Source organism: Cygnus olor, chromosome 15 (assembly GCF_009769625.2).
Source record: "Cygnus olor isolate bCygOlo1 chromosome 15, bCygOlo1.pri.v2, whole genome shotgun sequence".
Classification (NCBI taxonomy): Eukaryota; Metazoa; Chordata; class Aves; order Anseriformes; family Anatidae; genus Cygnus; species Cygnus olor.
Window position 1 is genome coordinate 16,669,169 of NC_049183.1, and position 26,866 is coordinate 16,696,034.

At 64.0% G+C, this 26,866-nt stretch overlaps 2 protein-coding genes across 9 annotated transcripts in view; one reads left to right on the forward strand and one right to left on the reverse strand.

The window, feature by feature from the left end:
• Nucleotides 1-8,256, forward strand: part of TRAF7 (TNF receptor associated factor 7) — a 28,115-nt gene extending 19,859 nt beyond the window's left edge. For all 7 annotated transcript variants that reach the window (XM_040574260.1, XM_040574263.1, XM_040574266.1 and 4 more), the window contains 12 exons: nt 25-242; nt 530-603; nt 1,652-1,700; nt 2,197-2,324; nt 3,434-3,516; nt 4,018-4,057; nt 4,447-4,563; nt 5,651-5,773; nt 6,414-6,533; nt 6,726-6,857; nt 7,104-7,223; nt 7,471-8,256. In XM_040574260.1, the coding sequence (XP_040430194.1) occupies nt 25-242; nt 530-603; nt 1,652-1,700; nt 2,197-2,324; nt 3,434-3,516; nt 4,018-4,057; nt 4,447-4,563; nt 5,651-5,773; nt 6,414-6,533; nt 6,726-6,857; nt 7,104-7,223; nt 7,471-7,485 (1,219 nt within the window). In that variant the 3' untranslated portion in view covers nt 7,486-8,256. The remainder of the gene's footprint in view (nt 1-24; nt 243-529; nt 604-1,651; nt 1,701-2,196; nt 2,325-3,433; nt 3,517-4,017; nt 4,058-4,446; nt 4,564-5,650; nt 5,774-6,413; nt 6,534-6,725; nt 6,858-7,103; nt 7,224-7,470) is intronic.
• A 318-nt stretch (nt 8,257-8,574) lies between these two features.
• The window catches only part of CASKIN1 (CASK interacting protein 1), a 32,578-nt gene continuing 14,286 nt past the window's right edge, over nt 8,575-26,866 (reverse strand). The window contains exons 2-21 of one of the 2 annotated variants that reach the window (XM_040574258.1): nt 26,176-26,227; nt 24,059-24,156; nt 23,678-23,823; nt 23,455-23,550; nt 23,050-23,180; nt 22,861-22,969; nt 22,516-22,624; nt 22,269-22,363; nt 22,069-22,186; nt 20,440-20,655; nt 18,267-18,374; nt 18,014-18,132; nt 16,864-16,951; nt 15,033-15,130; nt 14,596-14,706; nt 14,405-14,506; nt 13,996-14,134; nt 11,815-13,920; nt 11,295-11,688; nt 8,575-10,781 (exon numbers count right to left, since the gene is read on the reverse strand). In XM_040574258.1, coding sequence (XP_040430192.1) covers nt 10,685-10,781; nt 11,295-11,688; nt 11,815-13,920; nt 13,996-14,134; nt 14,405-14,506; nt 14,596-14,706; nt 15,033-15,130; nt 16,864-16,951; nt 18,014-18,132; nt 18,267-18,374; nt 20,440-20,655; nt 22,069-22,186; nt 22,269-22,363; nt 22,516-22,624; nt 22,861-22,969; nt 23,050-23,180; nt 23,455-23,550; nt 23,678-23,823; nt 24,059-24,156; nt 26,176-26,227 — 4,532 coding nt within the window. In that variant the 3' untranslated portion in view covers nt 8,575-10,684. The remainder of the gene's footprint in view (nt 10,782-11,294; nt 11,689-11,814; nt 13,921-13,995; nt 14,135-14,404; nt 14,507-14,595; nt 14,707-15,032; nt 15,131-16,863; nt 16,952-18,013; nt 18,133-18,266; nt 18,375-20,439; nt 20,656-22,068; nt 22,187-22,268; nt 22,364-22,515; nt 22,625-22,860; nt 22,970-23,049; nt 23,181-23,454; nt 23,551-23,677; nt 23,824-24,058; nt 24,157-26,175; nt 26,228-26,866) is intronic. The other variant, XM_040574259.1, reaches the window with a different exon arrangement.

The following is a 26,866-nucleotide window of genomic DNA, read 5'->3' on the forward strand; positions in this document are numbered from 1 at the left end:
CCAGTGCCTGCCTTCCCCCTGTAGGTGTACATTCATAGGAAACCAAGACACTTACGAGACCCACTTGGAGACGTGCAAGTTTGAGGGTCTGAAGGAGTTTCTGCAGCAGACAGACGATCGCTTCCATGAGATGCAGGTGGCAATGGCCCAGAAGGACCAGGAGATTGCCTTCCTGCGCTCCATGCTGGGGAAGCTCTCGGAGAAGATTGACCAGCTGGAGAAGAACCTGGAGCTCAAGTTCGGTGAGTCTGCAAGTAGAACAGCCAACAATGCTGCTACGTTATACACGTTTCCTGCACACCTTTGCCATGCCCAGCCCTGACTTACTTCTAAAATCTGCCGGGTCTTCAGCATCTAAGTACAATTTGCATTTGAGCAGCAGACACCTGCCTGCTTTTCCCTGCTTTTAACTAGAGTGGGTTCTCCTTCCTCCTTGTTTGGAGGTTAGGCAGTTGTGGTGTCCTCTGCCTGCTCCCCTGGATGCTGTACGGGCCTCTGCAGTGACCGTGGGCCTCTCCATCTCTCGTAGATGTGCTGGACGAGAACCAGAGCAAGCTGAGCGAGGACCTGATGGAGTTCCGCAGGGATGCCTCCATGCTGAACGTGAGGATGGGGCTGGGCTCGGGGGCTGGGCAGGGCTTGCGCTCAGTTAGCTGCTGGTTTGCTACTCGTTAAGCTTCTCCTGCGGTGGGGGGTGTCTTTGGGGTTCCCTCCAGCTTGCTGGCTCTGCTCCCCCCAGGTTTGGTTTGGTTTTGCTGTGGTTGGGGTGTGCGTGAAGGTTTCCTCTAGGCTGAGTTAAAGGCAGCTCAGGGGGTGTGTTCTGGGTGCTGCATTTAGGTTGTCATTTTAATCGGTTCTACTGCCTGTTGCTGCCCTTGAAATGTTTTAACAGAGGAAAGTACCCTTGCTTCAAAGAGAGAGCCCTCTGCTCCGAAGCCTGGGCACTCCTGTACGTTTTATAGTAGCCAGGGACAGTACGTCCTTCCCCTTGCCTGCAGAGAAAGCAGGCAAACAAGCAGATCCCTGCTAACAAGCTGGGACTGAGAGGTGTCTCATGATTTTGGACCTTATTCAAGCAGTGATGTTGGATAGACATTCTTCCCTAGCTCCAGCAGGCTGCATCCCACTGAATGCACTGACTGGGAGGAGCTCGCCCTGGCTTACCTAAGCATACTGATGAAGTGGGTCCTCGTGGATGCAGTAGGGACTGGGCTGTGGAGGAGGCTACAAAGTGACCTTCCAGTTCTTCTCCAGCAAAGTGGGCTTCAAAAGCCCGGCTGAACAAGCAGCCCTCGTAACCGATTTGATTATTTTTAGCAGTTTGGTGAATGGCAGAGCAAGGACAGTGTATTCTGAAAGGTGTTTCTGTGCCTGTCTGAATACTGAAGAGTTGAGTGCAGGTCCGAGGTGCTGTCAGAACCCCGTGGTCTCTGGAGAGGTGACAGAGGGAGGGAGGGAGGCAGACCTAGAGCAGGGGACCTCCACTCGGAGAATGAGTCAGCTACTACGGGAGGGCTTGCGTAGGGAGTCGAGATCTGTCCAAAGGTAGGAACGGTTTTAGCAGTGGCTAGGGACAATCTTAAAGCCATGCCCAGAGGGGCAAGCTGGTGTTGATAGCTCTGCAGCTCATGCAGCTTCTTCTGTTTTTCAGGATGAGCTCTCCCACATTAATGCTCGACTCAACATGGGCATCCTTGGATGTGAGTGTGGACACAGTTCTCCTCGGCTTGGGCTGGTTTGGGGTGGTGGCAGCGAGCCTTTTTAGGCTAGGTCTCAGATATGAAAAGTACCAGTTTATAAAAAGTACCAGATATAAAAAGTACCAGTTTTCTGCGGTGGCAGCAGTGATTTGTTTGCAGGATCAACACTGCTGCAGGAGACTGGTGGGAGATGGTTTGCCAGAAGCACTGGCCAAACGGGCACTAACTCACAGCGCTGCAGGGTTCCTAGCTGCTGGGAGATGTCCCTAGATCCAGCCTGGCGGTTGCATTAGGGAGATGAGTCCTGGGGCTCAAAGCAAAGATAAGTCAATGCGCTGTAAGGGTGGGACACGAGACTCTCTGGCCAGACTGCTGCGACAGCACGGAGTGCGAGGAGAGTGCCGGGCTGGTGCAGGGAGCCCTGTCCCCTCTGAGCTGACCACAACATGGTGCAGCGCCGTTCTCTCCCCTCTAACCTGCCCTCTTCTTTCCCTAGCCTATGACCCTCAGCAGATCTTCAAGTGCAAGGGGACCTTCGTGGGACACCAGGGCCCTGTCTGGTGTTTGTGTGTTTACTCCATAGGAGACTTGCTCTTCAGTGGCTCTTCAGACAAAACCATTAAGGTAAGGGCCCTGCCTCCTCAGTATGTGTTTTGTGTTTGTAGGTGTGCTCCAGGTGGGACAGAAGCTGAGTTCCAGTTCAGCTGGGAGGCTGAGAGGGGTGTGATTTCCCAAGGTTTCTCCTGAAACCTTAAATTAATCTTTGCAATTATAATTGGGCCAAATCTACTTCGGTTTTGCTGTGAGGAAATGTTACATGATAGGGAAATCAAGAGACAAATAGTGCTTTTTTGTGAAACCCTGATCAGAATCTCACTCTTGCTGCTTGTCTTTTTGCTTTATATGGTGTCTAGTGCATCTACGCCTATTTCAGCTTCTGATTTTATTTTCCATTGTTACAAAAAGTCATCTTAGAAAAAAACATTTTTCCCTGATAAAATGTGTCCTTTTTCCATTTTATGGCATGTTTGTTTTTCTTTGCCCTGTTTTCAGTAACTCAAACTGACAGCACTGCTCCAGTGCCACCTAAACAACAGTTCCCAATGTCACCGTGTTGGCTGCTGGCTGAGCTGGGGAGCTGTGCGACTAGCCCTGCCAGCAGCAGAGCTGTGGTTCAGTTTTTTTGAGGGAGAGCAAAGCCACATGGAAGAAAATGGATGTTGCTGCATTTTATTGAAAGAGAACAGCTTTCTGCCCTGTCCTGGCTGCTCTGGGCACCGCCCAGCCAAGTGAGCACCATGTTCTTGCTTTCACTCTGGAGAGGAAGCTTAACTCTGCCACCACAGAGTAGAATTACTCTGTGGTGGCAGAGGAGGCTGTGCCGTGCTGTTTGAGCCCCAGGGACAGGGTGTGAAATGCTAAAACAGGAGTCTGAGAGCTGCTCCTGTGGTTCAGTGTGTTGTTTTGGCCTGGGGCTGTGAAAGGCAGTGCTGGAGAGGGCTGGTGCGTGCTCCTCTTCAGTGCCTCTTGTTAACTTCAACCTGACCCTTTGCAGTAAATTTCCTTTCCTAGACATGCTTATCTCTGCCTGGGAGCCAGGAACACAGGTGCCCAGATGACACAGTCTGTTTCCTCCTTTCCATGCTTTCGTGGCTTTGCTGACATCCTGCCTGGGTCCCCAGCTGCCGTGTGTGCAGGCGTGTGACCCGCTGCTGCCTTGTGTTTCCTGTTAGGTGTGGGATACCTGTACCACATACAAGTGCCAAAAGACCCTGGAGGGTCACGATGGAATTGTACTGGCTCTCTGCATCCAGGGGTGAGTGGAGAGGGACACGTGCCCCGCAGGAGAGGGTTGCGAGCACTGGGGGCTCCCAAGCATGCCCTTGCGGTTCCCATCCTAAGTCCTGCACGTGCCAGGGTTGTGCGTGTGTTTCAGGGTGTGGGTGGAGGGGAGAGGAGGCCTGTTGGCTCACAAAGTCCCGGATCTTACCTTTAGATGAGCCTCTTCATAAATCTCGCATCTTGCCTCTTTGCTCTTTAAAAATTGACGAAGCGCCTATCTCTGTGGCTTCCCCTGCTGTCCTGGCTTCCTTCCCTGCTCACCCGTGGGGTGCTGGGCCGCTGCTCGAAGAGACAAAACCAGCCTGGCCCCCCCACAATGCCAGGCTCTGCTCCTGGGGCTGCTGCGTTGGGTCTTGGCCCAGTGAGGCTGCGGGACTGCGGCTCCTCGCCCAGCACGGTGCCTGGGAGCGAGCTGGGGCCCTGCACTGGCTCCTCTCCGTCGCTGACCTCCTTTTGTTTTGTGGTGACATTACAGGAACAAGCTGTACAGCGGCTCTGCTGACTGCACCATTATCGTGAGTACCCAGGACCCCTGCTCTGCTTGGGGGTGGAGACGGGAGATTTACAGGCAGCCCCGGGCTCTTGTAGAGCAGGAACTTGCAGCCTTTTTCCTATAGAGCTCTTCAGCTGCCAGTGGTGTAGGATTGATGTCCCGTGTGCGCTTTATCTAGGGCCTTTAGCCAAGTTCCTTGTGGGTTGGGTTTAGGTGTCCCTCCTGCGTGGGGAGCAGGAGGCTGGGGCTCTGGGCTGGGGCAGGCTGGTCCGTCCTGCCCTGGCCAGGCCAGTGGCTCACCCAGGTGCCCTCTCCTGCCTGGTTTTGCCTGCCTCTGGAGGCAAAGAGGAAGGGCTGCAGCACAAGGGGCCTGCCCCTGCCCCTCACGGGCACTCTTCTTCTCCTTTGCAGGTCTGGGATATTCAAAACCTGCAGAAAGTGAACACGATCCGAGCACACGACAATCCTGTTTGCACTTTGGTCTCCTCGCACAACATGCTGTTCAGCGGCTCCCTCAAAGCCATCAAGGTAGCTCGGGGGTGGCTCCTCTTGATCCAGTTGGGGGCTGATGCTACAAGCCGTCAGGTAGCAGTTTCCAAGCAGGAATAAAGGGGCATTTGGGTCTTTAAGCTTGTTGCTCCATCCTCCGGAGCAGCACAGAAAAGCCCAGCCACACGGAGCAGCCAGCGCTGCAGAGGTTTAGCCTGTGCTCGGTGCTGCCCAGAGATGTCCTAGGGCCTGGCTGAAAAAAATGTGTTTGTTCTTTCTAACTCTGTAAACCTGAGGCTGCAGGTGGAGTTCCTTGGCAGTTCCTGAGTGTGTGCATCCTCGGGCCCCCAACAAACCTGCTTAGACCGTTGCAAATTGTGAATTGGCTGCTGCTTCAGGCTGCCTGTTTTGAACCCCCCCTCCGAAGGATCTTGAATCTGCATTCTTTTCCTAAAGCGTGCAGAAATAAGGGAACAGCTTTGCAAGTTGCCCTTTAAAGCCTTGGCTAGATTCCCGTGGTTCTGCTTCCAGCTCCTGGTGAGACAGCTTATGGGAGCGTCCATCTGTAGGAGAGCGCATGCTCTTTTCTTTATCTGGGGCCTGGGGTGCTTCAGCTGTCTGCAGAGTGCGTGGGGCTGGGGTGACAGCACTAAGCAGAAGGAGAACGTGGGGCCTTTCGTTGTGGTCGTCCTCAGCCTCTTGCTGCCCGGTGAGCCGAGAGGTCAGCAGCACTGCTGGGGGCAGCGGTGTGAGCTCCGTCAGCCTCTGCGTGCCGAGGGCTTCAGCAGGGTTTCCCCGGGAGCTGTGGGAATGGAGCCCTGCTTCGTGGGGACAGGCTGGGAGGGGAGGTCCAGAGCAGGTTTTTACTCTGGTTTTGGTTTAGGTTTCCAAGCCCATGGCTCTGTTAAGGAAAGGTCTCTGCCAGTGGTAACGCAGGCTCCGAGCTAGTTCTGCCAGGCCCTCAGGGAACATGCTTATTCAGCATAGTTATCGTGGGTTTTGTCTGCCAGTCTGTGGGTGCAACTGATTCCCACGAGGCAGGAGAATCAGCACAGGCTTCCACTTAGTGAGCTTTTAGGGCCCTGTGCTGACTGACTGTGTGTGTGTGTGTTTGTGCTTTCCACAGGTCTGGGACATTGTGGGAACCGAACTCAAGCTGAAGAAGGAACTGACAGGTCTCAATCACTGGGTGCGAGCGCTGGTGGCTTCTCAAAACTATCTCTACAGTGGATCGTACCAAACAATCAAGGTGAGCCTCGTGGCGATTGTGAGCCGTCAGCTGTCCCTGATACACATCTGTACTCTGCAGCCCGGGTGGGTTGGGCGGGACAAAAGGTAGCTGCTCAGATGGGAGAGTGCTGCTGCAGCATTGCTGACACGTGGGGTTTTACTGTGCTGATTGCATCTGTGCAGGCACAAACGCGGGGCTCTGGCTGGTCCCCGTGCGTGCAGCTGCTTGGGGACGCTCGCTAAGATAAAACACGGCCTCGCAGCCACGGCGCCTCACGCTGCCCGTGCAGCTGCTGCAGCGCTATCTGTGCTGACAGTCCTGCTGATAAGAGGAGAAGGTCACTGCCTGGGTGCAGAGTTACCATAAATCTGCGTGTGGTTTCCGAAATGCTCTCGTCTGTCTTGGCTCAGGCTTTGATGAATAGCTTACCTCTCAGCATCTGGGTGACACAAGAAAATTTAAAGTTTCCGTCCTCAGTTAATAAATCCCTATTAATTTGTTTGCATCAGTTTCTAGTGCTGTCAGGACCTGGGCTGTGTGTGCACGTGATCTCTACAATGTGTGCAAGCGATCTCTACAATTTTTTCAGTCTAGATGTTCAAAGTTGGGCAGCTAAATAAGGCAGCAGGACTTTGCTCATCAGTGCTGGCTCTTTCAGATCTGGGACATCCGGAACTTGGAGTGTGTGCACGTGCTGCAGACGTCAGGAGGCAGTGTGTACTCCATCGCTGTGACAAACCACCACATTGTGTGTGGCACCTACGAGAACCTCATCCACGTAAGGGCTGCGGGGTTTGATGCCTGCCTTGGCCTGGGCCTGGGGGAGAGGGGCGAGGAGACGGGAGGCCTGGCTCTGCTGGTCAGTTATGGCACACCCTGGGTGCACAGCGCCCATCCTGGAGGTGTGCACCACCAGGAGGTGGTGGCCGGCAGCCCAGTGCGGTCTGTGAGCCCTGCTCTCTTCCTGCAGGTCTGGGACATAGAGACAAAGGAACAAGTCCGCACGCTGACCGGCCACGTGGGCACGGTTTACGCCCTCGCTGTCATCTCTACGCCAGATCAAACCAAAGTCTTCAGTGCATCGTATGACCGGTCTCTCAGGGTACGTGTCCAGGGCCGTGCAGCTGGGGCTGTGTGCTTGACCCTGCTGTTAAAACACGGGCAGCACTGTGGGCGTGAGGGAGAGGGAGGACGGGGAATCCTCTTCCCTTCACACCACATGGCCCCGCTTTTAATTTGCCATCTGGACAAAACCCTGCGGAGCTCAGCGTGCTCTTCCCTCCCGGTGTGAGGGTCGGGCCAGAGCCCTGTGCCCCGCGCTCGGCTCACGCCTCCTGTGTGCCCGCAGGTGTGGAGCATGGACAACATGATCTGCACTCAGACACTGCTGCGGCACCAGGGCAGTGTCACTGCCCTCGCAGTCTCCAGGGGCCGCCTCTTCTCCGGCGCAGTGGACAGCACTGTAAAGGTTGGTTTCCTCCGGCTTCTGGGTGGTTTGGGCTCTTCCAGTGCTAGAACTAGGGCGTTGGACGAGGTAGGAGCTGGCTTCAAGGAAACAAGGGGATGGTTCTCAAAGGGTGGGAGGTTTAACTCCTAGCAGAGGGTGTTACAGAGTCTCTCTTTGGGCTTTCAGCATCCACAAGATGATGAAGAGCAGCCCACAGAGCTGCTCAGAACGGTCACTGCCATGGGTTCCTGATGTCTCTCCTCCACAGGTCTGGACGTGCTAGCGAGAGCGCCGCACTAGTCCTGCACACTGAAAGACCAAAAACTCCCCTCCGTCGGCCTGCTGGGTGACTAACACCACTACGAACGACTGCTGCAGCTCCTCCCCGCACCGACCACTGCCTGCCGCTGCCCAGCAGCCGGTTCCCCTGCCGGCAGCGCTCAGGACCTGCCCGTGGATGCTCCAGATGTTCCTTCGGGTCTGCCGGGCATAGTTGGAAACGCTGAGGAATGAATCTGTTGGGGCACCGGGGCCTCCTTCAGGGCAGCGTGCCCTCCTCCACCTGCCTCCCGGAGCTGGGGAGCAGCCTCTGGAGCTCGGGGCTTGCTGCCAGGCTGGGCCTCCACAGCCTGAACACCCCCGTGGGACCCAGCACGGCCCTGGGCAGCGATGGCACCGAGTGGTTCGGGCGGTCACCGGCGGGAGCCGCGTGCCGGGAGGTCAGTCCCTTTGTAAATGTAGGACTGAGCGTTAGGCCTCGCCCTGGGTTGGGTCCCTGACCCCTTTCTGTTTCTGGTATTTAATTTTACTGCCAAGATGTCAGGCTGATCCATCTGGAAAGAGGTGTTTTCTTGAGTAGCCAGGTACGATTTTTACGCCACAGCTAGTTCTCAAATCAAGTAACACAAGCCCATTGTTCACCACCCTGTAATAATGGTCTCCACATTAAAGAGAAAAAAGCCTCCGTTGCATTTTTACTCACATTTTCTACTGTTTTTAAGATTGTAATATAGATTTGATTATTTCTTCATTGACAATAAAAGTGGAAAGAGTTCTTCCTGGCCAGCGTGAGTTATTGCAGGCGGGAGCACCCGGCCTGCTGCCGGCTCCCCCCGTCCAGCCGGGACCTGGCCCCCCGCGGGTGGGCACCGAGGTGGGGAAGACTTCCCAGCCGCAGCGCACCCAGCTCCGCTCCCAGGCTGGCGCCAGCCCTGCCAGGGCAGGGGCACCCCAGGGTGGCCCTGGGCCATGCAGTGCACGCACCCGGCACACCACGACCGTGCCACGAGGACCTGCGAGCATCCAGCCCCCCCGGCCCCCCGGGTGTTCATCAGGAGCCCTTACACCCTGTGCCTGGAGGGGCACCTTTTGGTCACAAACTGGTGGCAGCCCGGCAGGGTTTTATCTTTTTTATTATTTTTCTTTAAATATTTGTTGCCAGACTTCGTATAGGAGCAAACTTCTTCACAGCACCACGAGCCATCTACTATTCAGAATAGGAAGAATAAGACGAGTAGAGGTGAAATCTAAGCACAGAAGAGCAGGGAAAGCACCAAGATGCATAGCTTGACAGATGGGATACGATACAGTCCATAACTTAATCATAAAAAATATATATATGTATATATCCATCATGTAGAACTTTATGGATTATTTTTTTTTAGATACATATTTTTTTCTTTTCAACAGATATTTTCAGGCGGGTGATTTTTTTTTTGTTATTTTTAAAGTCTTTTTTTTGTGTTTTTTTTTTTAAAAGAAATTTCAAAGTTGTGCCAAACACATCTGGATCAGCGAACACAATGGGAGAGAGGGGAGACAGAGAGAGGGGGGAGAGGGGAGAGAAGAGGAGAAAGGGAGAAGGAGAGGGCGAGACCAGTCTGTACGTCTCAGGAAAAGAAAGGTACATCAACACTTTTTTGAAACCACAAGCAAAAAATGCATTCATCAGAACTCAAGCGACTGAACCAGACTCCAGCTCCTGTTTATACATGAATATACAGCCGTGCGTCCCGGGAACGCACACGAGCACACGCACACACCCGCGAACGCACGCACACGCACACGCGCACAGGAAACGAATGCCGAAAAAAAAAATCAAAACCTGAAGACACTCCAAAATAAATGAAACACCTTCAGTATAAGAATTAACAAAAACCTCCATAAAACAAGGCACATCCTTTGAGTTCTTAACTGTGTAAAAATAAAGACGTTACACTGACTTCGAACAGAAAAACCTGAACAGAACTGCTTGCACGTACCTTCCACCCAGATAAAAGGTAAATATTGTGCTACTCGTAGAATGAGTTTGCCACAAGACACACAGCTTAGTATAATCTAATAGTTTTTCTCAAGCTAAAATCCAGTTTTCTCTTGATTTTTTTAAACTGCTTTATATATAATTGCTAATATTTTTAAATCTTTTAAATATATATTTGTTAAAGTTTATTCTTTTTATTATTTCGGGGGCGGGGGAAATCCGTTTTATATCTCTCGTTTGTTTTCCCCTCCAATAAATTAATACTTCTGTATAGCTTATTACGTCCTCTCCCCTGGCGGCGAGGGGCCGGGCAGGGGCACGGCCCGCTGCCCCCCGCCCACCCCAACGCAGGGTGCTCGCTCACCGATTTGCAACCGGTGCAAACAGAAATCCCCTCCCCACGCCTTTAGGGAAGACCCCACGCAAGGAAGCACGGCAGCGCCTGCAGCACCCCTCTGCGGAGCTCGGGGCCCTGGCACGGGGGTCCCGGTGCTGCCGGGGGCACGGGGAGCGGGGCAGCCCCGCAGCCTGCTCCGGCACCACGGCCCCGTGCCCTGCCCGCCCCGCCACTCGCAAACGACGACGGAAAAATCAGGAAATTAAAAAAGAAAATTAAAAAAAAGAGAGAGAAAAAAAAAAAAGAGAAAAGAAACCCAAGTTGCCCATCCGGACTCCCCACCAGAACAAATCGGCACGGCCACCGCGCCCGCCCCCCGGCACGGACAGACGGACGGACAAACGGACACAGGCCGTCTGCTGAACGGAGCGAAGGAAGCAGCGTGGCCAACGCGCCGGGGTTGTGCTACATTCGGGGCCGGGGCCGGCAGGGCACGGGCACAAAGGCAGCGGCCGTGGGGCCGGGGGGCTGTGGCCACCGGACAGGTAGGTAGAGGAGAACCCCCGGCACCCCCACAGCCAGCGAGAGGGGGGCGTTTGGGGCTGGGTCGTGTTGCTTTGTTTCTTCTGTTGTGGTTGTTGGTTTTTTTTTTTGCTTCTGCAAAAGGGAGTCCTGCCAGAGCCGTCGCGGGGCGGCGAGCGGGCGCCGAGTCCGTGAGCACAATCCTGAGGTATCTTCTTCTTTGTGCAAACCCCGAGGGATGGGATGTCCGGGAGGGACGGCTGTACAAAGGGGACGGGGAGGGGGCGGCGGGGCCGGGAGGTCGTGGATTGTTGTGCCCTTGTGCCCACGTAAGCCCTGAGGTTCGCGGGGCCGTCGCGCCCCTCACTCCAGCATGGCATCCAGCTGGTCCGCCAGGTCGTCGAACATGCTGCCGATGTCGTCCAGGATGCTCCCGGTGCTCTTCGACTCCACGGCAGAGCTGGGGACGGGTGGGGACGGGTCAGCGCCGTGCACAGGGACGGCAGCACTCGCACTGCCCCTGCGCCATGGCCCTCCTGTCCCTGGAACACCCCACACACACGGCCTCTGCCCCACGGTGCTCAGCAGTGTCCCCAGCGCCACCTCTCCAACACAGACCCGGGTGCTACCGCATGGCCACAGCCCCCCAGCCCGTGGCGCTCCCCTCCAGTAGCACGGTGGCACCTCTCCAGCGCAGCCCCAGTGCCGTGCCGTGCCCACGTCCCCTGCCCATGCCGTGCCAGCATGCTGTCTCCAGTGTCACCTCTCCAGCACCCCGTGCTCTTGCACAGCCAGTGCCCTGAGGTGTCCCCCTCACATTGCGCTCTGGCACAGCCCTGCTCCTGCCATGCTAGCACAGCCCGACCCCACTTGCTCAGAACACTCCCTGTCCCCATGCAGCCTGCAGGTGCAGTGCAGCCCCCTGCCCTCCCGGAGCCCCCTGCCCGACCCCTATCCCCCCTTGCCCCCTTACTCTGCCGCCTGGCTGTCCTCCTGCTTGATCTTCTCCTCCACGGCCTGCAGCGCGGCAGCCAGGGACGCGCTGGTCTCCTCCAGCTTCTGCTGCACCAGCTCGGGGCTGGCGCTGTCGACGGAGGGGCCGGCGATGGCGGAACGCGGCGGCTTCACCGGCACCTGCTGGGGCTGCGCGCCGGGCGAGAGGGGCTTGGCGGGGCTGGAGCAGAGCGAGGGCGGCGTGCTCGAGGGCTTGGCGGCGGCGCCCAGCTGCCTGGCAGGGGACGGCGCCGGCGTGGAGCCCGCGCTCACCGACTGGATGGCGGCGTGGGGCTTGGGGGGCTTGGGTGCCGTGGGGGGCGGCGTGGGCTTGGGGGACACCGGGGGCGGCGTGCCGTGGACGCGCTTCACCTCTGCGGAGAGAAGGGAGGGAGTGGGCAGGCTGGTTGCGGTGCCGGCACAGCACCCCGCGGGGCACCGAGCTGCTCCACCCAGGGGCACCCCGCACCCTCCCTTGCCGCGGATCTGCGGGCACCTACCTGGGCTGCCGGGGCTCGGGATGGGCACCTTTTTGGGGATGGGCACCGGTGGTCCAGGGACCTTCTGCGCCGGCTGCGTTAGCACTGGTTTGGGGGACACCGGCGGCTTGAAGGGCTTCTTGGGCTCGGCGGGCGGCGGGGTGTAGTCGGGGCCGTCGGGGCGGGCGGTGGGCGGCGGGGTTGGGGGCGGCTCGGCCCCGCTCAGCTCGGAGGCTGGCCGCCGCTTGACGGTGCCGGTGCCGTTCTGGTAGACAGCGAGCGGGGCCGGCTCCAGCGCCGGCTCCTTGTCCTTGGCCTTGGGCCGGCGCTTGACGGTGTCGGACTCTGTGAGGATGAAGCGGACGCTGTCCTGCTGGCTCTGCCGGGCCCGGATCCGCCGCTTCAGCGTGGCGCTGGCCTCCACCTTGGCCAGGTCCCCGTGGCGGTGGGCCGGGGACAGCCCCTCGCCCGCCTCCACGCGGGCCGGCCCCAGGGGCCGCGGCCGCTGCTTGATGGTGAGGTTGCCGTCCTCGGCGAAGGGGATGGTGTCCGGGGAGCCACCGCGCTCAGCCCGCAGCCGCTCGCCGGGGCTCTCAGCGCCCGTCTCTGACCGCACGCTGTCGGCACGCTCACGCCGGGCGGCCGCCACCAGCCCGGTGACGGGGCCGCTGATGGTCCGGCGCCGGTTCACCACCTCCCCGTCCAGCCCGATGGCCTCCTTGTGCTTGACAGTGGCCAGGACAGTGGCCACGCGGGCGCGCTCGGGGCTGCCCGGGGGGGCTCCCGGCTGCAGGTAGTAGCCCTCGGGTGCCTTGGCTGGCCCTGGCACGCCGGCCCCGGGCGGCTTCTGCAGGGCCAGCGCCCGGGCCCCGCCGCCGATGGAGGACATCTCCAGCATGGCCGCAATGCTCCGCACGCTGCCGGCGCTGCCCGTGTCCACACTGCCACCCAGGTCGCTGGCCCGCCGCTGCTCCCGGCGGCTCTCCCCCTCGGCGGCTGGGGGGCCAGCGGCCGCCTCACCCTCACCCTCCTTGGGGAAGTCCTCGGCCATGCCGGCGCTGGAGATGGCGGAGCTGGAGCGCTTGGGCGGAGGCGGCGGGGGCCCCTTCTTCTTGGGGCGGACGGCGAAGGACTGGCTGCGGTTGACGTTCTTGTCGCCGCCGGCGGGGGCCCGCACCGAGTGGCTGCGCCCCACGCGCCGCTGGACGGTGGCGTAGGGCCCCGCGTCGGGCACCAGCAGCTCGTCCCGCTCCTGCTCGCTGTCGGAGGCGGCGTAGCGGTTCAGGCTGTGCGCTCGCTTTTTCGGCCGCCCCGGCTCCTCCTCGCCCTCGCCCGCCGGCGGCAGGCACAGCACCGGCACAGAGACGGGCAGGACGGGCACCCCCGGGGGAGCCCCCTCGCCCTCGGCGGGCTGCGGCAGGACGTAGGCGAAACCGCGGTGCGTGGGTGACTGGGGCAGGGAGCGGGGCGACGCGGGGCGCTCGCCCGGCGGCAGCAGCTGCGGGGTGGGCTTCACCTTGGCGGTGGCGTGGGGCACTGCTGGGCCCTGTGGGGAGGGGGGCCGTGGCTTGCCGGGGGTCTGTGGTGGCGTCAGGTGCCCGGCTGCGGGTGGGAAGGGCTGCCGGGGCTTGCCAGGCACTGGCGGCACGCTGGCACGCTTGATGGAGTGGCCGTGCCGTTGCGGTCGTGCCTCTTTGGGCGGTGCGGGGGGGCCCTCGGCAGCCCCCTCTGCCAGGTACTCCTGGCTCTTGGAGATGGCGGCAGCGGCAGGGGCCCGGGGGCCGTCCCCCAGCAGCTCCTGCGAGCTGCTCATCAGCCTGGTGCGGCCACCCAGCCCCGGGGGCGAGCGGTAGCCGGGGGCCGAGGGGTTCGCGGGCTTCTCGGGGGGTTCCTCGGGGCCTTCGCCCGTTATGGCCACCTGCAGCTCGCTGCTGAGCTCGCTGTCCTGGAAAGTGGTCATCTTGGGCGACTGGCACTCGGGTGGCTCAGGTGGCGGGGACTCTATGGCCAGCACCTCCGGGCACGCTGCTGCCTTCCTCTTCAGAGTGCCTGGCTCGTACTTGCCCAGCTCGGCCCGCTGCAGCTCCGCCAACTTCTTTACTGCCAGCATCAGCTTCTTCTGGTGGCCTGGGGGCGGCACACGGCATCAGTGCCGTGGCAAGGGGGCCGGGGCTGCCGCGGTGCCGTGGCACAGGACCTTACCCAGCTTGGTGATGCCGATCTCCTGCAGGTCCTCCCAGGTGATGTCGGTGATGAAGTCGATGTTCTCATAGCCGTTCTCCACCAGCAACTTGTAGTACTGGGACAGGCCGATCATGGAGAGCCACAGGGCCAGGTTGGCCTAGGGGGTGTGGGACACGGCTCAGCGCCAGCTTGCACCGCGGTCTGCCCCCAGCACGCACGGTGCCCCTGCCATGAGTGTCCCCAAGCCAACGGGGGACATCTCTGTGCTCTGCAAGCCCCCCAGCTGGTGGGGCAGTGTCAGGGCACATGTGGTGTCACACCCAGAGGGACAGGGCACAGGGGACGTGCTGCAGGGATCCCAGCACGGCTCGGTCCCAGCACCACTCCGGATGTAGCATCAGCGCGCCCGGCCCCTCACCGCCCTTACCGGCTTGTACTCCGGCAGCCACTCGGGGATGTTGAGGTTGTTGATCTCGGAGGCGATTTTCTTCCTGTGTCCCGGCTTGGTGACACCGATGGCCGTGAGGTCCTGGGGCAGAAAGGGGTCAGCATCTCCCCGCACTGGCCACGTCCCCCTCCCGGTGCTGGTGGCCAGTCCCGGCGCCCCCACGGCCTCACCTCCGGTGTCATCCGGCTGATGGTGGTGATGTCGTAGCCGGCGTTGATGAAGTTGGGTGCGTAGAGCTGCAGCTGGAACTTGCACAACCACTGGTACACGGCCTCTGAGCTCTGGAGCAAGAGGGACAGCATGGTTCGGGGCAGCCCTAGGGAAAGGGACCCACTGCCCCTGTCCTTGGCACGGCCCCTGTGCGCCCTGCGAGCTGTGCCCACATCCAGCTGCAGGCTGGCGGAGGCTCAGAGCTGGCACTGCAGAGGGGCCCCAGGGCTTGGGGCATCCCATGGGCACGGCATCGCGGCCAGCACCCAGATCCAGCACCCAGAGCTGTGCCAGCCTTGGTGACTGTGGCATGGCTCTGCTGAGGCACTCACAGCTGCGGGTGCAGGGGTGGCCCTGCTTGTGTCCCCCATCACTGCCCCCAGTGCTCCCTGCTCACCTTCCCCTCCGAAGGTGGCTCCATCTTCTTCAGCTGCTGCTCGGCGGCCGGCTGGGGGGCATAGGGGGAGCTGGCCACGCTCTGCGACCGGGAGGAGCCTGCCGGGGAGGTGGTGGTCAGCGGGGGCCAGGGCTGTGCAGCCTCGTGGGGCTGGGGTCTCGGCCAGGCCCTCCCCGCCACTGCCCTGTGCCGCAGCCCCTGGGCGCTGGCTGGGCAGGACGGGGAGCAAAGCCCCTGCCGGGAGCAGGGTGGCACAGTCACGTCCCCGGGGCAGTGGGGCCGGGGCAGGCAGAGGAGAGCCACCTCTGAGCCCACAGAGCCCTGGGCCCAGCAGCACACCCCGGGGTGCCCTTACCCAGGCTCTGCTCCCCAGGACAGTCACAACCCCGCAGCGCTGACGCCCAGCAGGGCTGGCAGCCGGGCTGTCCCCAGCCTTACAGCGGTGGCTGCATTTGCACAGGGTTCTCCCGGACCCTCCCTGGCCCCGTGCCATGGTGCACACAGCTCCTGGTGCTGGGTCATCGCTGGGGCAGCGAGGGGACGGTGCTCACCTGCGTGGCCCAGAGCCAGAAGAGCCCCAGCCCAGCCCGGGGGCTCAGGGCTGGGGAGCTGCAATGCCCTCTGCTGAGCACAGCCAGGAGCAGAGGGACCCAGCAGGAGCCGGCTCCCCCTCTAGAGCTGGTCTCCTTGGCTCTCCACATGCCCCAGGAGCAGCCTGAGGGGTCCTGCTGCCCAAAGCCATCCGTGCCCACTCCTCTGGCCACGCCACCGGCCCAGGACTGGGCTCAGCCTCGCTGCAGCGAGGAGCCCCCGCCGGGGACAGCAGGCTGGCACGGGCTGCCTTGCCCCCAGGGCCCCAGCAGAGACACCCCGGCATCCCCAGTGCTCCCATCCCATGGATGGTGGCTTCACCAGCCCTGCGGGTGACAAGGGCTGCCCAGAAATCTCCGCCCCCATATCTTGAATCTGGATCAACAACAGCCTCCCCTTCCCCCTGCTGGCAAGCGCGTCCTCCTCGCCTGTGTCCCCACACTGTGTGTGAGCAGCCTCCTCGCTTGTGTCTGTGTGTGTGCGCGCGTGTGTGTGCACGCATCCCTCTGGCACCCGCAGCCCAGCTGCATGTGCGACCTCTGTGTGTGTCTGTGCCTGTGTGTGCGCCTCCTCCCCCCGTGTGTGTGTGTGTGTGCCCCCCCCCCCCCCGTGTGCGCATCCCCCTTGTGCGCGCACCCCCTGGTGCCCGCATCCCCCGTGCGTGGGCGGCCGCCTCACATGTGCACCCCTCTGCCATGTGCCTCCCCCTCGCGTCTGCACCCCCCTCGCGTGGGCACCTTCCCCACGTGCGCGTCCCCCCCCGGCGTCTGCACCTCCCCTGCTGCGCGCAGCCCCCCGCGATGCCTGCACCCCCTCCCCAGAGGTTCGCGTCCCCCCGCGCGCAGCTCCGCAGCCCAGGCACCCCCTGCCCGTCGGCCCCCGCCTGCGCGGCTCCCACCTGCGCCCCCCACGTGCCTCCCCCGCGGCGTGGGCAGCCCCCGGCCGAGCCCCCCGGGCGGCGAGGCGGCGGCGGGGGGCCCGGGGTTGGAAGGGGCCGGGGAGCTCTCTCGCCCCCGCCGCCCGCCCGCGCCGCCCCCCCCGCGGTGCCCCCACTAACCGAGGCAGGAGAAGGCCTGGCAGCAGCCGAAAGGCGAGAGAGTCATTTTTTACCCACACGTTTTCTTCTTGCGCCGGGCGCCGTGGCAATAAAAAAAGAGACAAATCACTCAATCCACGGCAAGCCCGCGGCGGGGCCAGGGCTCCTCCTGCTCCCAGCAGCCGGGCGGCCGGCGGCACGCACCTGCGGGGATGTCCTGCGCCTTGGCCGGCCCATCGCCCACGGCAGCATCTTGCGCAGAAGCCTTCTGGGAAAGGACCGTTGCCAGCAGCTGAAAAACACCCCGGGAAGGGGGGAGAGCAGGCAGGAGTGAGGCGAGCGGGCGCCCGGGGCGGGGGGGGGGCGGCGGGCTCGGGGGGTGCGCGCGGCGGGCGCTGCGGGTGCTGCAGGGAGGGGCGCAGCGGGTTTGGGCTGCGGCGGGGAGAGCGGGAGCAGCGCTCGCAGCACAGATGGTGCCTCGCGGGCGGTGGGAGCCTGCAGCGCCGCGGCACCCCGAATCCAGCCTGACGCACGCCCGGAGCAGGCTGCCAGCGTGGTCCCCCCGTCCGCACGGCGGTGCCGTGGTGGCCGTCGGCACAGGGCCTGGCGCGGGGGCACGGGGACACGCAGAGCTCGGCGCCCGGCCGGCTCTGGCATCACGCGGGCACGGCCGTGGGGAGGTGGGCTCGTGGGGCTCCTCGGGACGGGACGTCGTGGGCAGGGGCTGCGGTGGGCAGTGCGCAGAGGGCAGGGGGCAGCGAGCTACGTGCAGAGAGCAGCATGCAGTGTGCAGTGAGCAGGGTGTGATGTGCAGCGTGTGACGCGCAGCGTGCGGTGTGTAATGTGCACCGTGCGGTGTGCAATGTACAACGTGCGGCGTGTAATGTGCACCGTGCACCGTGCAAAGCGCAGTGCGTGACGTGCAGTGGGCAGCAGTGCCCGGCGCGGCAGCGTGCAGCAGGCAGATGGCAGCGTGCAGCGCGTAGCTGCAGCGGGCCGCGGGCGGGCGGGCGGGCGGCAGTGCGCAGCGAGCAGTGCAGTGCGCAGTGCAGACGCAGCCTCAGAGAGGCAGCAGAGACGCACGCCTCCGGCCTGGGCCACACGCTGCACAGGTGCCGGGGGCTGAGCTCAGCCAGCAGCCGAGGCCGGCAGGGAGGGGACACGCCGCTGACCGGCCACGCTGGGTGCCAGCAGCACCTTGCGGCACCGGGCTGGGCATTAATCTGAGCAGGGACTCGTGGGCATTGCTCAGGACGGGGTCACGGCTGCCAAAGGAGCCGAGTCCTGCCCCCGAGCAGGTGCCGATGCCGGAGCCGAGTGCCACCTGGAGCCCCCACCCCGGGCCCGGCCTTACCTTGACGCCCTCGGAGCCGGCGTGCAGGGCGTGCGCCCCGCTGCCCGCGCTCTGCCCGCTCCCCGAGCTGCGAGCCGAGGCCACGCTGCCCGTGCTGCCCAGGCTGCTGCGGTCGCCACCTGCGCATGGAAAGGAGAAGCCGTCAGGGCCCCGAGCACACAGCCAGGCAGGGGGCCACCGCGGTGTCACGCTGTGCCCTGGCACGTGCTGCCCTGGGGACAGGGAGGGAGCTGGCAGCACGTGCCCGCTGTACCTGCGAAGGGTTTCCGCAGCACCCAGATCTCCTCGGTGGGAGCCGGTGCGGCCGATCCGCCCTGCGACGGGGAGAGGTGGGACGGGCTCATGTCAGCCCCCCGGGACCCTTGGTGGCAGAGCAGAGAGAGCGGCCATCAGGTGTGTGCGGCCCCGGCACGCTGGGGCTCGCATCAGGGTGGCATGGGGAGAGGCGAGCCCCGGCCCCAGGTCCCTCAGCACCATATGCAGGGAAGAAAACAGTCAAAGGTTTTCGGGGGTTGCCCGGGGGGGGGAGCAGCACTGTCCTTGGTTCCCAACCTCCCCGAGCAGCCAGCACAGGGTGACAGGGAGGACAAGTGGCTGTCTCCAGGACCCTGTCCTGCAGGGCACCCCATCCCTGCCACCAACCAGGGACAGACCCGTGCAGGGGGTGTCCCAGTGGTCCAGCTCAGTGTGGGAGGGGGAAAGAGCCGTGCCGTCCCCATGCAGAGCAACATGGGGACATGAACCACCGTGGGGGACAGGAGGGAGCTGGGCACCCCTTGTCCCCAGCTGAGGTGGCTCTGCTATCCCACTGTGGCCACCTTCACGCATTGTGTGGAGGACACTGTGTGGAGCCAGGCACCAGGGTGCTGTGCACCCCAAGCTCCCCAGGGTTCCCCAGGGCAGCCAGCGACAAGGGTGACACAGCTGCGGGCGAGGGGACCCGGCCCCCACGCAGGTGCAGCTTCAGGACCACCCCAGAAGCGCCGCTCCACCAGCACTGCGCTCCTCCCCGCTGCCCCGGCCCCGCCAGGTCCCGCTCACACTGGGGACAGCCGGGGGGTCCCAGCGCTGGATGGGACCCGGGCTGACCCCCTGCGGTGAGACCGGGGTCCAGAACAGCATCGGACGGTGCTGGAGAACAGCCCCACAGGCTCTGCCACAGCCCCCGGCTACGCTGTGCCCGGTGCTGCGCCTTCCTCCCCGCCGCTGCTGCAGCCACTCTCATTCGTTAAACCTCTGGCCCAGCGCACGGCCGGGCTGTAGCGCAGGGCAGATGGTGCAAGGTGATAAATTCCCTGCAGGAGCGTGAGCAGGAAGCCAACGGGCACGTTGCTGTCAGGCTGGGCCGTGCCCACGCTGCGTGCCGCAGCCAGCGAGGAGCCCGCTGTGCCTGGGTGGGCGTGGGGCTCAGCGCCACCCGACCCGGAGAGGAAAGCTCGGGAGCGGCACTGCGCCCTCATCCCCGTCGCTCCGGGAAGCCACGAGCGTGGCCAGCCCAGTGCTCCTCCAACACAACGCGCGTGCTGCCTTGGCTCGTGCGAGCACCCCAACCCCCAAAGAGCCGGCAGCAGCCCCTGCAGCCATGGCACCGCCACGGCAGCGCACACGGGCTGCAGCCCTGGGGAGCCCTGGCCACGCATCTGCCCTCCCGGCGGTCCCAGCACGGGCACCACCAGTGCCGTCACCCGACCAACAGCGCCTGTCCCCTGCCTGTGCCACGGGGACAGTGCCCAGGCTGCAGCCGGGCACTGCCTGCACGGAGCTGGTCCTGAGAGCATCCCCTGGGAAATGCTCCTGCTGCTGAGCCCTTCCCTGCTCCGAGCGCACAGCCCCGGCCCCACAAGCTCAGACACCCACCAGGAGCTGAGCCGCCCAGGGCAGGGGCGCACCTCCCAGCCAGCCCCATGAGCACGGCCCCGCACCCCCGGCTCAGCGCCTGGAGAGCATTTTTGGGGCTCCCTATGGATGCTGCAGGCTGTGGGCACAGCGCACGTGGCCGGGGGCTCAGCGCTGCCTCCAGAGCTGCCTGTGCGTCCGGGGACACCTGGGGCAGCAGGATGTGCCCGCGGTGGGGCCGCGGGCACAGCGGGGCTACGGCTGCACCGGGAGGGGTGGGTGGTGGAGGGGTGGGTCTGCATGCACGCGGGCACACACCCGCACACACCCGCACACACACGTCCGCCCGCATGCACACACACACACGCATGCACACACCTGCATGCACACGCACGTGCACACGCACCTGCACACACCTGCATGCACACGCACGCACGTGCACACGCCTGCAGACACGCACGCAGCCGCGTGCAAACACACGGCAGGCACCAAGGCACGGGGGAGAGGAGCCGAGCGGAAAGAAAAGAATAGAACCACACTTCAAAGGAAAAGAACGAAATCCATCGAGAATGAAGCGAGCGGTGAACTACCTTGTCCGTAACGCGGCTCGTCGGCACTGCTAGGGGAGAGCCTGTGATAGCCAAAGGAACTGAAAAGAGTCTGATGGGAATGTGGTGGTGGAGGTGGAGGTGGAGGCAGGGAATGGAACGGATGGGACGAGGCGTCACCGTTTAGCACAGCAGCCCCGTAAGCCGGGAGCGGGATCTTTTGGTACTGTTGGGGGATTGTTACAGTCTCCCATGAACCTGATAATAAAACATAACAAGAGACAAAATGAAAAGAATAAAAATAACAGAGACACGTTCAGCGCCACCAAAAAAAAAAAAAGAAAAAAAAAGAAAGAAAAAAATAAAGAAAATGAAAATAAAAAAGCAGCAAACAAAAGAAGCAACCAAAGAGACGTGGAGAAGCCAGAACCGAGACCCAACCAAGGAGGAGCTGAGCCAAAGAGCAGCAGCGGGAGCTCAGTACGTGGCCCAGCACAGCGGCAGGGTACGGCCTGGGGGCACATCCCACGGACCCACTGTTGTCCCATGGCCGCGGACAGGCACGGGGCAGCCCTGCGCTCGAGGCAGCGGCATCGCCGGGTGCTCCTGGAGCCAGGGGGCTCCGGGTCCCGCTGCCTGCGGGGCCATCTCGGGAGGAGCAGGGCTGTGGGCACAGCCGGGGCTGGGGCTGCGAGGGCAGCATCACCGTGCCCGGCTGGCTGAGCCCTGGAGCAGCCCGTGCCTGTGCCCCGGTGCTGCGTGGGGCTGCGCTCGGCTGCTGGGATTGCTACAAGATCCAGGACCCTGGAAACACCACCGTGGCAGGGCCAACTGCAGGCCAGGAGACCCGGACCTCGTCCCCGAAACACCAGCACGCAACCCGCTCCCAGGCAGAGGGCGGCTCCATAGCCCCGCAGCCGCTGCAGGCTCGCACGGCTCCGCTCCCCACAGACCCCACCGAAACGCTGCCGCCTCCTGCCTGCGCCCCGCGGCACACCGGGGTCACGCAGGGCCGCGAGCACGCCGGTCGATGCGGTGCCTTTGAACACATCAGTGCTGTGCCGGCCCCGCCGCACTGCTCCCAGCAGCAGGCACCGCAGCGTCCTGCGGGTATGGGGACAGGGACAGGCATGGGGACAGGGAGCTGCAGGGCAGGAGAGGAGGGTCCTCTCCCTAGGATGGTCCCTGGCTACGGAGAGGTCCCCGTGGGGCAGCACCAGGACCCTGGCACCGGTGCCCAGCCCCACGTGAGGCTGCTGGCACTGTCCCTGCTTGGACACTGAGCACCAGCTCCCCCCGCCAGCCGTGACCCCCCCGGCGATCCGCATGCACCAACGCTGCCCACCTGGCACCCCTGGGCTGCCGGCACCGACCCCCCAGGCAGTGACCCCACCCACGACGGGGGCACCGAACCTACACGACACCGTCCCCGCGCCATGGAGACGCACAACAGGGGCACCGACCTGGCACTCAACGTCCCTGCGCGACGGGGACACGGATCTCACGTGCACCACGGGGGCATTGCCCCAACCAGGCTTCACCGGCCGCACCTCGCCCCCCTGAGACCCCAGGCACCGCCAGACCGAAATGGGGGTCCTCCAGGGCTGGGCCGCGCCTGGGGACACGAGTTTGGGAGCAGCCCGTGGAAGGTAGAGGTGGGGGAGTATTTGCCTGTTCGCTTGCTTATGGCCTCGACGAGGCTGGAGGGGAAGTAGCCCACGCGGTCGTTGCCGGTCCGGTTGTCGTGGATGCAGCCCTTCCAGCGCCCGTCCGCGTGCTGCTCCAGCACCTGCGGGCAGCTCAGGGTCAGGACAGGGGCTGGGCCCCCCCCCCGGGTATGGCCCCCCCCCGGGCCCCGCAGCCGCACTCACGGTGATGACGTCTCCGGCTTTCACGTTGAGGCTGGTCAGGTCGTAGTTGTTGCAGTAATCCTTGACTGCCCGCACCTGCAGAGCGGCGGAGGCGTCTGCGGGGACAGAGGGCAGCGTCGCCGGGCGCCCAGCCCCGGGGCGGGGGTCACCCAGCGCCCCCCGATGTCCCAGCCCCAGGGGGCTGGGGGCTCTCTGCTGGGTGACGTCCCGAGCCCGGGTGCCCGCCCGGCAGCCCCGCCGCCCCTACCCCGCAGCATCTGCTTGATCTCCTTGCTGGCCTGGCTGGTGGTGAACTGGTTGACGATGTCCAGAGCCGTCTGGTTGTACGTGTTCCTGACGTGGGCGTTGATCCCGCTCTGCAACGGCGCAGAGAGGGCTCGGGATGAGGCTGCGCCCCCCCTCTGGGCCATCGGACAGAGGGGCTGTGCTGCCCAGCCCCACGGGCACAGCTCGCTGCCTTGGGGCCGCCCTGGCCCCCGGGACCCTGTCCCCGCTCCCCAGGAGGTGCACAGGCTGCTCTGCAGCCCCCAGCCATGGGGCTGCTCCCTTCCCATGTCCCCTCCCTGTGCTGGGGGTGTCGGGGGGCCCTTACATCCAGCAGAAGCCGCACCACATCGGTCTTGCCGCACAGGGCCGCCTCGTGCAGTGCCGTGCCCGCCTTGGTTTGCCGGTTGATGTCGATGCCCGCTTGCAGCAGGAGCCTGCGGGCACACGGAGGGGTCAGCAGGGAGGGGGCACGGGACCGGTGCTGTTTCCGCTCCCCACGCCCCCGGGCACCCACCGGATGATGTCGATGTGGCCGTTCTTGGCCGCGAGGTGCAAGGGGCTGGTGCCGTTGGGGTCGGTGGTGTCCCCCGGCTTGGGCTCCAGCAGCGCCGCGCACATGTTGCTGTTCAGGAGCAGTTGGACCACCTGGATCAGCAAACACAGACGGAGCAGGGCTGCAAAGACGGCTCAGCCGCCTGCCGGGGCTGCGGGGCCCCACGCGGAGACGCCCTCCCTGCTCCGGGACAGGGGTGCCCAGCGCCCGGTCACCCCATGGGACGTGGGAGCAGGAGGTGTCCCCCTGCTGCCCTCCCTGCGGCTGCCCTGTGCCCACCCCCAGGTGCCCCTTACCCCAAGGGCCTTGCTGAGGACCCCCACTCCCCGACCTGCCTTTAGGGGGCCCAGCACTGCAGGGACTTACCCCGACCCGGCCAAACTCGCACGCCAAGTCCAGTGGCGTCTTCCCCGAATTGTCCATGATGCAGGGGTTGGACTGGTGCTGCAGCAGCATCTCGGACTGCAGGGGAGGGAGCCGAGCACGGTGAGGGCAGGGCACGAGCAGGGGCAGGGAGGGTGGCACGGCCCCACCGCCACCCCCTGCGCCCCAGTGCCACCCCCTGCGCCCCACCGCGGCCCCGCTGTACCACGTCGTAGTGCCCGTGCTGTGCCGCCAGGTGCAGGGGGATCTGTCCCTCGTCCGACGGGATGTTCACGGAGGACCCTGCCTTCAGCACCATTTTCATGGGCTCCTTCTTGCCTTGCCAAGCCGCGTAGTGCAGGGGCCGCATGCCTGCGGGCGGGCAGGACGAGCAGGCAGTGAGCAAATAACTCCCCTGGACACGGCCTGCCAAGGGGCGCAGGGCCAGGGGCACCGGCCAGGACCCCGCAGGGGATGCAGCCCCCACGTCCCAGCAAGGGGCCTCCCTCACCTCCCACCCCGGTGCGCCGGCAGCCAGGCACAGGGCACCCAGCGCTCGCTCTGCCCTGCACACCAGCCTCGGGGTGACGCGGCCCCGGGCACTCGCCTTTGTTGTCCTTGATGTCCACCGCAGCCTGTGCCTCCAGCAGCAGCGAGATGAGCTCGGTGTTCCCGTTGAGCGCCGCATGGTGCAGGGCAGAGAATCTGGGGACAGGTCGCGGCGTCAGGGGGCTGTGGCCCCCTCCAGCCTGCACCCCCTGCAGCACCCCAGGGTGCCCACGCTGTCTCCCGCCATGCATGCGTGCCGTGGTGCTGTGCCGTCTGCAGGCACTCAGAGAGCCTCAGCTGAGCCACTTTATTTAGCTTTGCTCAGCATTTTTTAGCTTTATTTAGCTTCTCCTGGGGTGCCGCAGCCCCAGGACAGGCTCGTGGCCTGGTGTGGTGGGACACGGCCGTGGCCATCGGGGGAAACCACGGGCATGTGCACCACAGGAGCGGGGGCTGGTGGGGCTGGTTTGCGGGGTGCTGGAGCAAGACCCAAGCACCCGAGGCACTTCCCTGCGGCTGCTGCACACCCAAGGGGCTGGAGGCAAAGGGCCAGGCACCGCTGGGGAAGGGGCAGGCACCGGGGGGCTGGCGCCAGGGTGGTGCCCCCGCCGCTGACCCACTTCCCCCAGCCTGGCCCAGGCGATGCGACTGTGGGCACTGGTGCGGGGTGGGGGGTGGGGGGTGGCAGGCTGCCAGATGGCCGCGGTGCCCCTGCCCCGTACCAACCCCCCCGGGGGGGCTGGGAAAGCCCCTCGCCCCGCTGCGCTGCACCCTGCTCTGCTTCCACGCAGCGCCGCCAAGCCGGGAGGCTCCCGGCAGGAGCTGACCTACTTGCTTCTCGCGGCAGCGGCATCCTCCGCACGGCTGCGCTCGCGCCCACCGCCCTGCTGCTCCAGGCCCTGGTCGTGCACGGCGCCCCCGGGCCCTCCCCGGGGCTGCCCGCTGCCACCAGAGCTGGGGAACAGGCTGCGGGCCCCAGCAGGACCTCCTGGCCCTGGGGACCCCCGGACCCAAAGGTGGGCGGTGGGACAGGGATCCCGTCACACCCCCATCACCGGGACCCCCAGCGGAGCGGGGACGTGTCCCCACCCGACAGCGTGCTCTGGGCACCGTGGCCCCGCCGCCCGCCGCTCCCCGCTCGCTCCCCCACCGGAGCTGCGATGAGAGCAGACAGCTCGCTCAGGAGGCCGATCCCCAGCGTCTGCCTGCAAATGTCAGCGTTTTCCGCTCCAGCGCCCCGTTCAGATCGGCTCAAGATGGTGCAAATCACAGCCACCCCCCCCGCCCCCGGGCTGCCTCGGGGGCTTCTCCCATGCACGGCAGGGCCATCTGCAGGGCCCCGCGTCCCCTGCGAGCACGGGGACACCCGCATGCCGCTCGCCAGCCTGCGGACCAGCAAACGTGGCAGAGATGGGGAAACTGAGACAGCACCGGGGACAGCTGTGCAGGAGGACGCTGCCTGCTGCAAGGCCGCTCCTGACCCCCCAAGCTGGCTGGGAGCTGCAGGCAGGGTGCAGGCAGGGTGCAGGCAGCTCCCCCCTGCTGCCCCAGCCCTGCCATGATGCTCAGCCCCTGTGCAAGTGTGCAAGGGGGGGCACTGGGGGACGCGGCCCCCGTCCTGCCCACGCAGCCAGTGCCATGCGCCCGCCCCGGTGCTGGCAAGCGTGCCCACGCGCTGCCATGGCCCCGCACGCGCGCTTGCCCACACAGACACGCTTGCATGCACACGCACGCTCAGCTGCGCATCCGCACGCTTGCCTGCACCCACCCGTGCATGCACACGCACACGTGCGGGCTGGCGGGGCCGATGCACGGCGGGCAGCGGGGATGGCTGCTCCCACGTGCACTGCCTGGGGCGAGGTGCAGGAGCACAGCGCCTCGGCTCCCCGTCAGCTCTCGCCTCCCCTGGTGCCCGCAGCGGCTACGTGCAACCCCACCTGCACACGTGGGGGGCACAGGCACCGGCACATCCGCTGCATCGCACCAGGGAGCCTGGCACACCCCTGGGGATGCACCCCGCAGCTGCACCCTGCAGTGCACGTCCCTGGGGCACACCCCCCCTGCTCGCTGCACCCCAGGGCACGCACACCCCATAGCATACACACCCCAGGGCACGCACAGCCCAGGGCACACACACCCCAGGGCACACTCCCCGGGAGCAGGGCTCCCACTCACCCGTCAGTGTCCTGGAAGTTGACGTTGACTCTCTTCGCGGATCCGAGGAGCTCTGGGAGAGGGAGAGGGGAAAGCCCGTTAGAGAGGGGGCAGAGGGGCACGGGCTGGGTGCCAGGGAGCGTGGCGCAGCTGCAGGAGGGCTTTGCCCCCTGTCCCACGGGTTGGCTGGCTGTAGCCCCAGGCTTCGGGGTGAAGGGGACCGAGCGCTGCTGCTCTGCCCGCCACCACACGCTGGCAGCCCTAGGGCTGGTGTGGGGTTTTCCTGGGTTTCCTTTCCCTGTTCCCTCACCCTGCAGGACCCCTGTGATGCCCCCAGCCCCGCACCGCCTGCGGCCCTGCTGCCCTGCCCCGTGCAGCCCAGCGCCCCGCTGCCCCGAGTCTGACTCCCGGTGAAGGCGTGAGGAAATTAAGCCCCTCAGAGCAATCCAATTAGCACAGCGAAGATGGATGGAGCCAGATTTACATAAGATTTACCCACAAACGCCAGTCAGGCTTTTCAGTGAAAGTGCTTTTCCTTGCATCCCTGGCGCAGGGCCACGGGCCGGGGACCCACGCAGTGCCTGGGAGCAGGGGATGTGGGGACACCTCCGAGCCCTGCTGTGGGCACCGGGGCGCCCTGCACCTTCAGCAGGCAGCCTGGCAGGAAGAGGAGCGAGGCCAAAGGCCGGGCAGAGCTGCAGCCCCTGCAACA